We start from the raw sequence: 14557 nt of genomic DNA, 5'->3' as shown, positions 1-14557 counted from the left end.
CCTGCGTTAATGAATCAATATCATTCCAAGAATAACAGGCGGAAATATGACGGGTAGACTACCGCAGTCAAGACACAGTTGTTACAAAAAAGTGTTAATTATCCGGATCGAAATCAGCGAGCCGATTTGTTTATAAAAACTGTGGTGTTAATTTAACACCATTCGGTATTTATATATAGGACAACACCAGTAACATGTAACACCAGATGGTCCTATATAGATACTAATGGGGTAAATATAACACCGACTTTGGCAAGTGTATTAGCCGTTGGCCACCACCGATTTGTCAACCAAACGTGTCCCTGAAATATTTAGCGATTGGCAAACTTTGTACCAACTGATGAGCGACCGAAATCATTCAAAACATTCATCCAATCAGCAGCGTATCCAGCTTTTGATATGGGGGGGGGGGGGGGGGCAACCGCACATCCGCGCCGAAATGTAGACCTTTTTTTTTTCTTCGGACACTTGCCCTCAGTAAAATCCAAAAGCAAGGGGGGGGGGGGGGCTGGTACCCATTTTCCAAATGGGGGCGCCCCCGCCCCCCGCTGGATACGCTACTGATCCAAATGCCACTATTGCTGCTTAAAAGATATTCAACAGAATCTAGATGCATGCTGCGTGGAACCCTACATGCACAAGACTAAATTCATGCACTTGTGCTTCAAACTTTCAAAGCGCACAGTAGAGCAGAAGGACCGAATGATTAGTACAAATATCAACTCTGTACATGACTTCTACAAATGAATCCAGCAAGATAAAACAATTTGGACTCTGTGCATGATCATCCGTGATTATTACTAAATGATAAAGGCAAAAGTGGCGCGGAATAGCGGGCTGGTTTGGCAGTAGGCAATCGTGTTTTAGTAATATAGTCAAACAAGATCAGTTGGAATTGATTTGTATTGTCAATCCTCAGATAGCCTAAGCACATTTCACAAGCATAAAAGGACAGAAAAATATCCGGTATGTCGCATTCGTTGTTCGAAAAATAACTGTGCCAGCAGCAATATTCTCCAAATCTAAATCCCACGTTGATTCAAACACAACGTGCTTTTTCTTCAGGTACAGAAATTGTTTCAAACACTCACCGAATCTCGTTCTTGCACTCAGTTCTCTTGGATTGTCGTCTCAAGTTAAGGATAAGCTGCGGTTGCTGTGAGGAGTGGAACGGCAGATTCTGCCTTAAAACATTCCATCAATTTCCTGAGCAGTGACTGAGGAACTTGCAAGCCCGGTTTGTGATTGGCCCCTGCGCGCTGTCAATCACACACCACTGACCCGCTTCATATTAATGAGACGAAAGTTATGTTACTGTGGTACAGCTATATAAAATCTGTATCACCGACACTGAAATCGCCGCGTCTTATTGGGGGATATGGTATGGATGTCGGGACACATCCAAAACACGTGATTGGTAATTGACACACACAACCTGTCAGTCACAGACCACTCACTTGTTGTCATCGACTTGTTGGGTGCCTAACTCTCATTGGTGGATAAAAATGTGACGAACAACGACCGTGATTCATTCAATGTGCAGTTGGCTCTTCAGTCTGTTAAATTGTGAGGATATATTCGGGATTTTAAGAGGGTTAAATCGTAGTCAGGGCTAGCGGCGAAACTAGAGTTTAAATTCGGAGATTCCGGGGGGGGGGGGGTCGGAGGGGGGAGGATGGGGAGGGGGTACCCGGGATGCGTATGTTATTTTCAAATGTGAAACTCATTATTACAACAGTGCATTTTTCAATAAACGAACCGGCTTCCACTGAGGGGGGGGGGGGGGGGGGTCAGGAAGGGAGAACATGTCCCCGGTGTTCCACGTAATTGTGCCTTAAGTTAGAATTTGCTATTTAATTGGGACTTTAAGGAAATAAAATAAATACAAGGGCAAGAAACTAGCAAAACGAACTTCGATAACCTTTGCGCATCATATCAGGTTCGTATATTTAATGCTGCCCTCTAACGCTGGAAGTGCGTCCGAAAAAATCATATCCAAGAAATATTCGAATGTAAACTGGTGATAATGGACCTGAAAAATACCCATTAATAATTAAATAAATGACATAACAACGGCATGTAAAATATAACAAGACCAACCCACCCCCATATAACAAAAATAAATGAATGTATGGTATGACCAGATTTCCTGTGTTTGTTATTTGATGACTTCCGCATAACGATTTATCCTGAACTAGCTCAGGTGATATCCTGACAAATGAATAATACCAGGGTGTGCTATTCTGTATTTCTAACCCCCTCAACTTATAAAAAAAACTTAATTAATTAAGTAACGACGATGGGGTGGGTAGGGTGGTTGAACGAGCTCATGCCCCCTTCCCCTCCCAAACTTTGTAGAAAGACGAAAATGACAAAGCCACTGATCTGATAAGTGGCCTAAAACTAATGGGCATGTTCCAAAGCCGAGACGAAGCCTAAGTTTTTAAAACGCCCACGGTCACAAGACCTAAAAAGATGTTTCCTAAACCCCGGTGTCGTTCTGTTTCCGGTTCCGAGCATGCGGTTTTGCAATGGAGCTGGATCCGGAGCTACATTGGAGCCGGGATGTGGGAAAACCTCGCAAGTCACTCTCTCGGCGTTTTAATAACTCCGTTCAAAATGCCTGGCTGTCAGGCCCGGATTACCCAATAGGCACAGAAGGCACTGTGCCTAGGGCTCACGAAAAATTTGGTCATGATAAAGGTCAAGATTTTCAAGTACACAACAAAAGATATTTATCAAGACAAGGTCTATCTGCACAAGTTTAAAATTGATTGTTTATTTTGTTCATGAATTATGATTGAAATAAAGCATTCTCTTTTCAACCAAAAAGCAGATTTCAAATCTCTGTATTAAACTTCAGATTCGTAAGGGGAGATGTGAGATGCGAGATGGCAGATTATAACACCATACAAATAACCGTGCGTAGGCAAACAACGCAACATTATCTGCGAAGAAATCTGCAATAAAATGTGCGACATCACAGAAATCTGCGCAGAAATGTGTGATCAAATTTGCGACATCACAGACATCTGCGCAGAAATGTGCGCTAAAATGTGCGACATCGCAGAAATCTGCACAGAAATCTGAGCAGAAATCTGCACAGAATGTGCAGAAATTTCGAGGTGTGATGTCCCTTTAGGGCCACCATAGGAAAAAAACCGCTCGGCCAAAAAAAAAAAAAATATGCGCAGGCCCCCGCCCCCCAACAAATGCGGAGCCAAAAAAAAAAAAAAAATGCGCCTCCAAAAAAATTAATTATATATATATGCGACGCCGGTGGCACATATTGAACACCATACCACAGGGTACCTAGAATCCATTTTTTTCAGGGGCCCTTAAGCGGGCCACGAACCCCACGCCGTTTAGGCTTCGCACTCACATAATTAGTACTAATCAAGATACACATGTATGTACCACCCCTCTTTTGATGATTTTTTCCAAGCTAGACAACGGAGCTTAATTAGAATCAGACAAACAAAATTCCGTCGTAAATATTTGTAAACGGGTCAGTAGTTTGATATAAATATAATGAGGTAAGGGAAACTTGCTAGAATTTCACTTAATCAGCGCGATATGTCATTGCCGGCCGAAAGTAGCGAAACGCGAAACAATAAGACAGAAAAAGGACGAGCTTGGTAAAAGGTAATTGCTCGTAGTGTCTCTGAAAAGTCAACTGCTCGGTACATAAGAACAATTGTAGAAAAAAGTTACGTAACAGCATTCATGTGTATAGCAGGATGCTGATGCACCTTTCATGCAGCTATGAAACACAAAGTGACTCTCCCACGGCGGAAATAAGGATTATGTTTTAAACGCAAAGAGAAAAGAACCTACTGAAACAACCTAGTAGTTTTAGCTGTCTGACAGCGAACCCAGGGTTAGGGGTTCGAACCCGCTTGGTGTCATTTTTTTTGTTTTCGATGCCCGCGCTTCTGTCATTTAAGAGTATTAATTTCCCGTCGTCATTTACCAACAGCAGTTAGCTCGGTCGGTCGGTAAGCTGACTCACAAGTTGAGACTGTCTGCGAAGTCCAGGTTCTTTTGCTGACTCGGCAGCAAGGCTTAGGGTGCCACCTCGTTTCCTCCCTTTATGGTGCCTGACTTTCGAGTTACATGGATGGACAGGGAAGGAGGTGTGGTGGGCCGGGTACCGAGACCCAGAAGAGTTCTATATGGAAGTCGGTAAGGGGCTCATTGAGTTAGGGTCATAAGTCCGACTCCTGAAGACTTGGCCTTCGCCACATAACTTTTTCTTTTATTTTTTTCTTTTTTATCGGAGGACAATTGCAAGAACGAATGATTTGTTATATTGAGAGCTTGCAAATATACTGTAATCGTTCGAAATTAATTTTTAAAATTGGTCGAAAATACAACTTTCAATCCAGCTATAATATTTACATTTTATTTCATTGTCGCAAAACTGCATGTACATGCTCAGTACCTTTACACATACCTTGTGCGGGCCTTGTTACAACTGATAAAGTAACCAACGGATAACGTATCACCAACCGACAATGTATCACAAATTGACCGATATTGTATCACTAACCGATAATGTAGCAAAATTTGATTGATAGTGTAGTAAACATTTTTATCCGATAATGTATCACGTGTCGGCGGATAATGTAGTTTAAAAAAAATGTATCCGATAATGTATCACCAGCAAACGAATACTGTATCGACCGATAATGTATCAAAAATCAACCGATAAGGCCCCCCAAAAAAGTCTCCGGTTTCTGGTATGCGCGCGCGTCGCCGTAGCCATGCGCGTCGGCAAAATGAAAAAGGTTTTTTTTTTAATGAAAGATGTCTCAAAGATGTCTCAAAAACGCCAAACTCACTGGTTTGACTGGAATTCTGCTGCTGCGCAATTTCAACGTGTTTTTAGAGGGGGTTGTGATCGAGAATAAGCTTTATGTGGCCTCTCTGGACTCCCATATATTTGCTCTAAGTTCGGGCACCATTTGCAGTCATCAGCCGACATTTGAAGCAAAAAAGTCGGGTAAAGAAAAAAAAAAAGCCGCGTCGCCGCACCACTTTTTGGACAAGCTCCATACCAGAAGCCAGAGACTTTTTTTTTGGCATAATGTATCAGTATGGTAAAGGGTATATAAAAATGTCTGTTTATGTTTTATTGTTTGCACGGGCTAAGTCATCGTTGCTCTAACAAAATTCAAACAAATCTCAAATGGAAAATAACAATACGTTATTTACTCTCTCCAGGATCCAGGAAAGTTTGCGGGGGGGGGGTTCAGGTTCGCCAGGTTTCAGGTTTGCCACTCCGTAAAATCCAAAAGTATAGGGGGCTGGCACTATTCTTTCAATAGGTCGTTGTTTAAATCCGACGATCGTGAACTCCCGCTGGCTACGCCTCTAGATTGTTGCGGACAGGCGGGCATAGAGGTAATTATTATTAGTATCATCAAGCGCAGATCGGGAGGGGGGAGGGGATGGTCCCCCCCCCGCCCAGCTCCGACTCAATTGTTTTCCCATAGAAATACATAAAAAAATAATGTGAAATTCCTCCTGCTCTGACACCCCAAAATAATAATACTGGTAATAATGTTCGGCTTTGCAAAATTACGGGGGGAATTTTTACTGTATAATGTTATATATAGTGTTAATGATGGTCGGATTTGAACAGCGTCCCCACTGAAACTAGGGTACGACCCCCTCCACCTATTAATTTTGCGGAGGCCAAGTGACCGGAATGAAAAATTGCTGATGAAATCCCCCTCCGCAAAAATTCCTGGATCTGCCCCTGAATCGATTCATTGTTATAGATTTTGTTTATGTCAGAGTGGGGCGGGGGTGGGGGTGACCCCCCCCCCCCCAAACCACCCCTCTGTGTCGACATCTGTTTATCGCAAATAAATATTTGAGAAAAAGCCTGAGCTTGAAGTTCTCACCGTGGCGAAAGTCACCTCATTAGCAAGTTGAGAGGGATCATGCCTTGGATCATACATTGGTCTGCACAAATCAGCTTGTATTAATTTCCCAGCCTAAGAAAAGGTGCGAATATAATACATTTCTATTCTAACAAAGTGTAACATAAGGATAATGACTGTTTGATCAAGAAAGAATGTAAACACGACTGTAAAATACCACAGAATAAAGCATGAATTGTTACAAAGTGCAAAAGTTTTCTGGACTCTGTTACAGCAAAGTGGTTAAACAGTTTGTAAAAAAGGATAAAGTTAAAAAACCAGGTGTTTTTGTGTGTCTTAACAATTAAAATTAACGTTATTGTAGATTAGGAGGTTATTGCCAATTTATGATCAGCGATGAAATGGGACTGCTGCGTTGGCGAACTGTGGAATCACATTTTGAAATGCTTACAAATCATATTTCATCAGCAGTTTTGCTCATTACTGAAAACCAACACACGTACTGGTCCCGCTCAACCTGGATTTGGGGAAAACAATGAGATATGGCATTTAATGCCGGGTTATGGTTATGCAAATTGTGTGCCAGGTCATAATTTTAAAATATCTATCTCTTATTCATAACTGTATCGGAAACAAATTTTACTACACTATCAGTCAAGCTTTGTTACACTATCGGGTGGTGATACGTTATCCGTTGGGTACTACATTATCAGTTGTAACAAATGTATATTGTATTTACCCAAAACGATAGCGCCCTACAATTGTGTCCGCCATAATGTCCAATAGGCTAATTGATTAATAATGTCGCCTGCTAATACAACTAATCGAACATAGAGGGAGCTTGACTTTGATGCAGACATTGCAGAGCCATTTATCAAATCTCGGCGGAGATAAATTGCAAGAAGAGTTCTGATTGATTGCGAGAGAGCTCGAAAAAATATCGAGCTTAAGCAGAACATTAGAACAAAGACGAGCACAAAGCTTCAAAAAATTTAAAACGATTCAGACTTTGAAAAAGAAGTCAAAAAAACGGATAGGCAAACAGCTGATGAAAGAAAAAAATCTCAGTTCGAATTCTCTGTAAATAAACATTATAAGGCAGACCTACCCACTTACAGCGCGATGCCCTCCGCCCCACCTTTATGGTAGTGATCGTCGTATCTTTCTAAAGCTTTATCAAATTGATTTTGAGTCACTTTAAATAAAACTCTTACTGGTTCTTTGTCTGATCCAAAAACGTGATAATAACACACCGCTATTAAAGATCTTTTGACACATCCGTTTCCCCTCAATGTTTTGTAATTAACGAGCTCGTTATATTTATTTATCGTTTCTTGGACGTCTTCTGAGTCTTGCTCTGGAGACACGTCTAATCAATGTATTGAGACTTGTCTCTTGTTTTTTTAAACTTGTCTAATTGATATATTGTCCTTGCGCATTTTCTGCCGAAAAATCTAAGTAACGTGAAATTATAAGACTACAAGTTTCAAAAATTAGGAATCTATTCTCGATGATAATCGGATGATCGCATCGATCTGTTTCTGTCGTCGGTGTTTTAAAAAGATTCATTTATTAGAAATGATTTATTTTTTCATATACAATTTTCAATAATAAAAAAACCTCTCTATCCTTCATAAAGATATAGACACTGAGATATTGTGAGATATTTGGGGTTTTGGTCTGGTGCCGGCCCCTCCAAGACAGAGACATTTTGTCTAGTACCCCCACTTATAATAAAACTCAGAGACAGAGAGGGATCTTCAAGACGAGAGATATTGGGGATTTGTTCTAGTGCCGGCCGAGTCCCTGTAATGTCTAGAACTCTCACTTATAATATAACAACTCAGATACAGAGAAATATTGGGGGTTTTGGCTCAGTACCCTCCACCCTTGCGGGTCAAAAAAGGGGTATATATTTTAAGCTATTGGTCCTGTACCCCACCCATGTCTATGGAAAAGTCTAGTACCCTCCACCTTTCGCTACTCATGCAGTGACGGGATCCACCTCCTGAACGCTCGGAGAATTTCGGGGAACTTGTGGAAAATTTGATTTGAGGAATTTTAGGAACATTCGAAGTTTCACTTCATGTAATTAAGTGTGGAATAGCTAAGTGAAGAAAATTAAGAGTATTTAAAAAGAGATTGTACCGTCTTGTTCTGAAATTGTAACTCAATCAATTTAATTAAATCTTAGTGAATCAGTGTGAGATCTTTGTACTGGTTTCTATCCTCTATTTAATTAGTGTTTTATCCGTGTGCATGATCCAACTTAAGTACAGGATAGACCTACCACACACACAGTGTCAACACTGCCCAGAAGTGGGATCCTTACAAAGTGCCGCCGTAGACAGGATAGGGTACACAATGTTTACCTATCAAATCTACTATTACTAGGCCTGATGTATTTCTTTAATGTCTAATACTCCAATCCGTACATTTACAACAATTTCAAGTGAAAAGAAATTAGTTTAATTGATGGTAAAATAGAAAAAAAGAAGGCCTTCAACTTTAAAACTGATTTTTTTTTCTCAAAATGCATTTTCCCCTTCAAGTTACACCCTTTCACCGCAATAAGGCGTAAGGTACAGTGCTAATTTGGTTTGGCAATCCATTTACAAATTATAAATGTTCTATCGGCATAATAAGGACATACCCCCTTGAGACTAATGTTCGTCAGAAACCACCTGTTCGATGCATCGGCAGGATTCCCCTCCATTTCGCACACGTCTCTGTCATACCGTAACCTTACACGTATCTGAAACTAGGTTTACTAATTTACTTCTTTTCAGGCAACAAGTAAAAGAGCACAGATTTGGACACCAGGAACAGTACAAGTTCACTCGACCCCAACGACCTCTTTCGGAGGGAACACCTCCTTTGGCGAGGGCGCCCTTCTTTGAAGACGGCGGTGGAGACTAGCAAGCAGTTCAAGTTAATTGTCACTAGCAAACAAGGGGCGCTATTCAAAGGAAACAAGACTTAACACCGTCCGACGCAATATGTAGTTGTTACAGTTCACCTTTTACTGACAAACCGGTCTGCTGACCATTTGGCAGACAAGAGCGACAAACTGGGTGCCAGCACACCACATCTCCCCCACGTCTGGTGAAGCCCCTGCCCCTAACATACCTTTCAACAGGCTGAGATGGAAAGGCATTCTAGGACTACTGTCACCCTATTTAGCCTCACTCTTTCACCATCTTCTTAAAACCCATCAATCAAGAACGCACCCGCGAACGCACCCGCCTCAGCCTCTATTAACTCTCAAACCCAATCCAACCTGACCCCCATCCCTGCCCCTAACAGTCGCATCAAGAACTACAATTGGTGGGGGAGGGAATTTGTGTAAATTACAAGTGCCTGACCTCTGGCAAGCTGGCCGTTGCAAATTCGAGAAAAAAACAAAGGGATGGGGCGAGCTCATTTGACACCGGGCGTACCTTTTTTCTGTCTAATACAATTTTAATAATGAGTGGAACGAACGATATTAAGAGTAGACAGCATGGTTTTGAAAGAGAGGTAGGCCTATTTACTTGTTCTCTTGTTTGATTAAAAACTCATATATAATTTGAAGTTTTTTAAAGGGGAAGGGGTGGGGGTGAGGAGCATGCCCCCTTCATCTCTCAACACCAACCTACCCAGGCCTCAACCCTTTCCTACCCCACTTACTCGAAACCCATATCCTCAAAACCCTCAACCATCAATCTCCAACACCCTTCATCTACAAACCCCATCCATCCTCAACTACCAAACCCGACCCTCAAACACCCACATAATAAAACGTTGAAAGACCCCTTTCTAGAAACACACATTTTCCAATTGATTCAATTTGGGATGTGAGCCATTTATTGGTAAATCAGTTTATGAGCTGGGGTCTGAAGACATTTTTTTCAATTACAAATGCTGACATTGTGAGCATGAGTGGATTCAGTGGGCATGATCCTACAACATAACTTAGAAACCTAAAAGAACGTACACAATCCGCACCGATCCGCACGGATTATATGTTTTCAGTATATTTATCAGTATGCTGCAAGATTTTGTTTATGATGCTTATACACAGTGCTAAAACGAAGCAATCCAAATTATTCGTTATTCCAATGCTGTAAAACACATCTGTGAATGGGCTGATGAAAATATCAAATATAGTATTTATTATTTTGATAACATTGAAAATTAATTTTACTAGACTTACTCATTGGTTATATCTTTCTGGTAGACGGAGGATCATGCAAAAGCAATCAGATGTGTGATTGTGCATATTATGCGTGGTTATATGTCTATTCGGGGTAAAGGAGGAAGCCACTGAATGAGGTGTAGTAGTGCATAGAAAAACTACCCGCCTTTCCGGTAAAGGTAAGATACACCGTGTCTTCTCGCTGCAGAGCCAGCACCGCGCTCCCAGACACTTGCTCCGCATAATTCGGATCACCGCTATGGCCAGAGACAACCCAGTCGTCGTTCTTCCTCAGATGAATCCACATGCCGCCGCTGGAATCATGTTTCAGCACAGAAAACATAAACACGTAGCTGCCCGGGACACTACACGTGAATGTGCCGGTATCTAGATCGAAGCTGGTACCCGACAAAAGCGTCTTGGTCGCCTGGAAGGGCAAACGGGCGTCTGGAGTCGTAGAGGTATCCGAAGGGCTCGTCCTCACCACGGTGAAAGCTACCTGCTGGTTAGAGTCGTCCGGTGACACCCCCGGCTCACCCTTTTGACCTTTGACACCAGTTTCCCCAGTCGATCCGGCTGAACCTGGTGGACCTATCTTGCCGGGAAGGCCTATCCCATCGTCTCCTTTATGGCCAATCCCTCCAATCTCACCTTTTGGACCTACATTGCCCCTTGACCCCGGACAGCCCGGCGCACCTGGAATTCCGGGTATTCCAACCGCACCTGGAATTCCGGGTATTCCAGCCGGTCCCTGGAAACACATTTGACACACCTCATCATACGCAGGACAATCCCCGTCCGAGGAAGCCGGCCCAGTAACGGAAGCTCGAGGCTTGACAGAGTTATCCATAATGAGGGCGATTGAAAGAATGGTTGCCATGCAGATCTTCATTATTCTGTAAAGAAAAAAAATGAAATACGTAAATATGGGGAAAATGAAGTGAGGGATGATGGCATAAAAATGCTGAGGTCATAGAAACTGGGGAATTACATCGAAGTAACACTTATGAAAGGTTACCGTCGTTTGAAAAAAACTCATATTTGCACGTTACTTACGCCTTTGAGGACTTATTTATGAATGTATCATTAATTGAAACTGTTGCATTTCCAATAACATTTCTTTATACTCGTAATTGAAAGAATTTCACAGACAAAAAATGAAGGCAAAACTTAAGAGTGAACCAGTCGTCCAGATTCTTTTGCGACGAATCCGCTATTTTTTGGGAACACCAAGCGTACCATTGATGGCGTTTCTAAATAAACGTTATTCGTCCATCCATTATGTGATGTTGTCAATCTATTATGTGCTGTTGTCAATACATTTTGTTGTGTCGTCAATCTGTTATGTGATGTAGTCAATCTATTCTGTGATGTTGTGAATCTATTATGTGTTGTAGTCAATACATTCTGTGATGTCGTCAATCCACTTTCTGATGCCGTCATTCAATTAATGCATTACGTGGTGTGATCAAGGCAATATGTCAAGTAGTCGACATGAATATATAGCTCCTGCCGTGTATCTATTATGCGGTGTTATAAATGCATTACGCTGTCGCTCCATTTGTGGAGCTATCCCTGCACGTAGCACATATATGGCGTGCACCATTAGTAGTTTTCAGTTGGTGCAGATGAGCCCTTTGTTAGCTAGCTGTCCGTTTTTCACCCATCCCGTAATCAGCAATAGCCTTACCCTGGAATGTTTAGAATCATTCAAATCACTCTTGTACATTTCAAGTTACGGAATTTTAAACAAAACGAACGTTTTAAAGTTCACGGATCACAAAAAGGAGTGCGTTCTTTCAGCAAAACGAAAACAATTCACACGCATCCCTATGCAATTTGTTTTCATTTGCTGAAAGAACACTTATGTGCTAGATTTTGTGTGTCATTTTGTAATGTAACAATATAGCGCCATTATATGCCACACGGCATATTCCCTAACATACCTGGGAGTTTATCCTCATTATAAACATAAAAGTATAACAAATAGCCCGTGACATTCCACACGGACTATACCGGCCGCATGTTCCAGCGGTTTGAACAATTGACGGTATTTTACTTTTCTAAGAAAGTTTTCTTGAATAACTAATTTATTGACCTTTATTGTCTATGGGTTTACTAAAGTGATTCCAATTGAGTAGCTAACATTTTCAGTGTTGCTTCTTTGTTGAGTGGTCATTGGTATCACTATCTACAATCACTGCTCATTGTTGAGTTATTACGGTAGTCAGGGGTTTTGCCATAATATGTGTCTGGTTTGCCCTACTTTTATGGTATTCCCGTAAACTTGTAATACAACAACGGCAGTTGGAGGTTTGTGGTCATGGGTATCACTATGGGTATCCATGGGGGTCGGTGTTCCCATAGGAAAAGTCCCATATAGTCAGCGTCTCTTACAGCCTCTCCTAATCAAACTCCTACTTCCCGGCTTCTAGTACCGACCCCTGTCTTTGAACAGAGGGCAGAGTTGTGCAAGGCGAGTTTCCGGCGCCTTAAAACCAGATTGCTCCGTGCAGGTGGGGCTCGTTAGCCATGGTAGGTAGTTCACCTAGGAGAAGGAAAACTCTGATTTCAAACCCGGGCAGGTAGGGCTCGTTAGCCATGGTTTGCAGTCTACCTATGAGAAAGAACATTCCGATTCTAACACCCTTCACTAGGCAACAGTGGTGACAGTACCGTTTCACAGGCAGACGAGCTTCTTAAAACGTCAATGGCAGGTCCGGATTTTATCTGCGGCAGAAAAATTTTCCCAGATACTGCGGGACCGTTGCTACATTCTCCAACCGCTTAATGTTTATCTCCTTGAATCACTCAGGAATACATCAACAACACATTAGTCATATAGAGTAGACAAAACAGTAGCAATGTAGAGGTCCGCTGGCGAACTCTCCAGTAATCAATCTATGATGCAGCATCATCATCACTCGGGCACCCTACCCGCACAAATGCGGACTGGTACGATGAGAATGACAGTAACATTCAAGACCGCTCAAAATGTATATGCTTCCCTGACAACCATAATGGTGGCTCATCATCCTGTCCTGTGCTATCGTTTGATGAAACCACCCTACTAACAAAGCAGTCAGATATTCTTAGCCGCTTGAAGGATCACTTTAAGGTTCTCCTCAACAGGCCTTCTACGGTGAGAGACCACTTTCTGCAATTTGTGGACCAACACCCCACTCTGGAATATCTCTGCAGCCCACCTACTTCAAAAGAATGTGCAGACGCTGTTAAGGCTATGGCAAATGGCAGGGCACCATCCCAGCGGAAATATACAAACATGGACGGGATTCCTTGCTCCACGCTATACTTGGCCTGTTTACAGACTGTTAAAAGGTCGAGGACATCCAACATTCCTTTAGAGATACTAAGATTGTTCCAATCTTCAAACGCAAAGGAAACCGTCAAGATTGTAACAGTTACAGAGGCATCTCACTGCAATGTTTCGCAGTGAAAATCCTGGGGAAGATGCTTCACAAGCGACAGCAGGTCATCAGTGAATCAATCCTACCAGACACACAAAGCGGCTTCCGCAGCGGTCGCAGCACAACAGACATGATATTCACCCTTCAGCAGATCTAGGAGAAGGCAATTGAACAAGATTGCCTTTATTCATCGTCTTTGCATATTTCACCAAGGCATTCAATTCGATCTGTCGAAAAGCTCTATGTAAGATCCTAGCAAAGAATGGATAACCACTTAAAACTGATCACGTTGTTTTGACAGTTTCACGATGGCACATGTGGCAACATCAGGCTCAACATCTCAGCTATTTACAGCATCCAACGGCGTCAAACAGCGTTGTTTTGGCTCCAATGCTGTTTACTATGTTCATTGCAGATTCTGGAGATTTTTTTCCAATGAAGTCGATGGGGGAGTTTTCATCTACACTAAATCTGACGGACAGCTGTTTAATCTCCAACGGCTGCGTGCCAAATAAAATACATCACAACTATGTGTGCGTGAGTTCTTGTACGCCAACGACACTTCATTTGTAGCACACTCCATGCCTGCCATCCAGCACCTCATCACTAAAATATGCCGATACGCGATATTACAGGTTTCGGCCTCGCAATTAAAATAAACACAGAGGTAATGTACCGACCATCTCCCGGGGAGACCTACAAGAAACCAGAGGTATACATCAACGAAACACTCCTGAACGCCGTCAACAAATATACTTACCTTGATAGCACAGTGACCAACGACAACAGCCTTGACATGGAGCTAGCAGCAAGAATCTCCTCGGCATCAGGCACTTTTGGCCGTCTCAGGAAGAGGCTTTGGTCTCAACGGGGCTTCAAACCTGCCACCAAATGCAGTGTGTACAGAGCCATAGTATTGCCTTGCCTCTATAGAAAACACATTAACAAACTTTCTAATATCCAGCTGCGCCATGTTTGGTCGATCCTTGGAATCAAATGGCAAGATCATGTAACAAATGCAGAGGTCCTCGAACGTGCCGACATGCCGAGTAAAGAATCAA

General features: G+C 42.2%; 1 protein-coding gene across 1 annotated transcript; it reads right to left on the bottom strand.

Annotated features, from left to right (window-relative positions):
- Window positions 1-10171: 10171 nt before the first annotated feature.
- Window positions 10172-10960, bottom strand: LOC119745074 (collagen alpha-1(X) chain-like). The gene has a single exon (XM_038221297.1). It carries the CDS (start codon window positions 10958-10960, stop codon window positions 10172-10174), a length of 789 nt encoding a protein of 262 aa, XP_038077225.1.
- Between the last annotated feature and the right edge of the window lie 3597 nt (window positions 10961-14557).

The sequence above is a fragment of the Patiria miniata genome, unplaced genomic scaffold, assembly GCF_015706575.1.
Source record: "Patiria miniata isolate m_02_andy unplaced genomic scaffold, ASM1570657v1 HiC_scaffold_7, whole genome shotgun sequence".
NCBI lineage: Eukaryota > Metazoa > Echinodermata > Asteroidea > Valvatida > Asterinidae > Patiria > Patiria miniata.
The sequence above is the reverse complement of the archived record's forward strand: the minus strand, read 5'-3'. Positions and strand labels throughout refer to the sequence as shown.

Coding starts and splice junctions, on each gene's coding strand:
- LOC119745074 (XM_038221297.1), bottom strand. CDS start 10,960: ATGAAGATCTGCATGGCAACCATTCTTTCAATCGCCCTCATTATGGAT.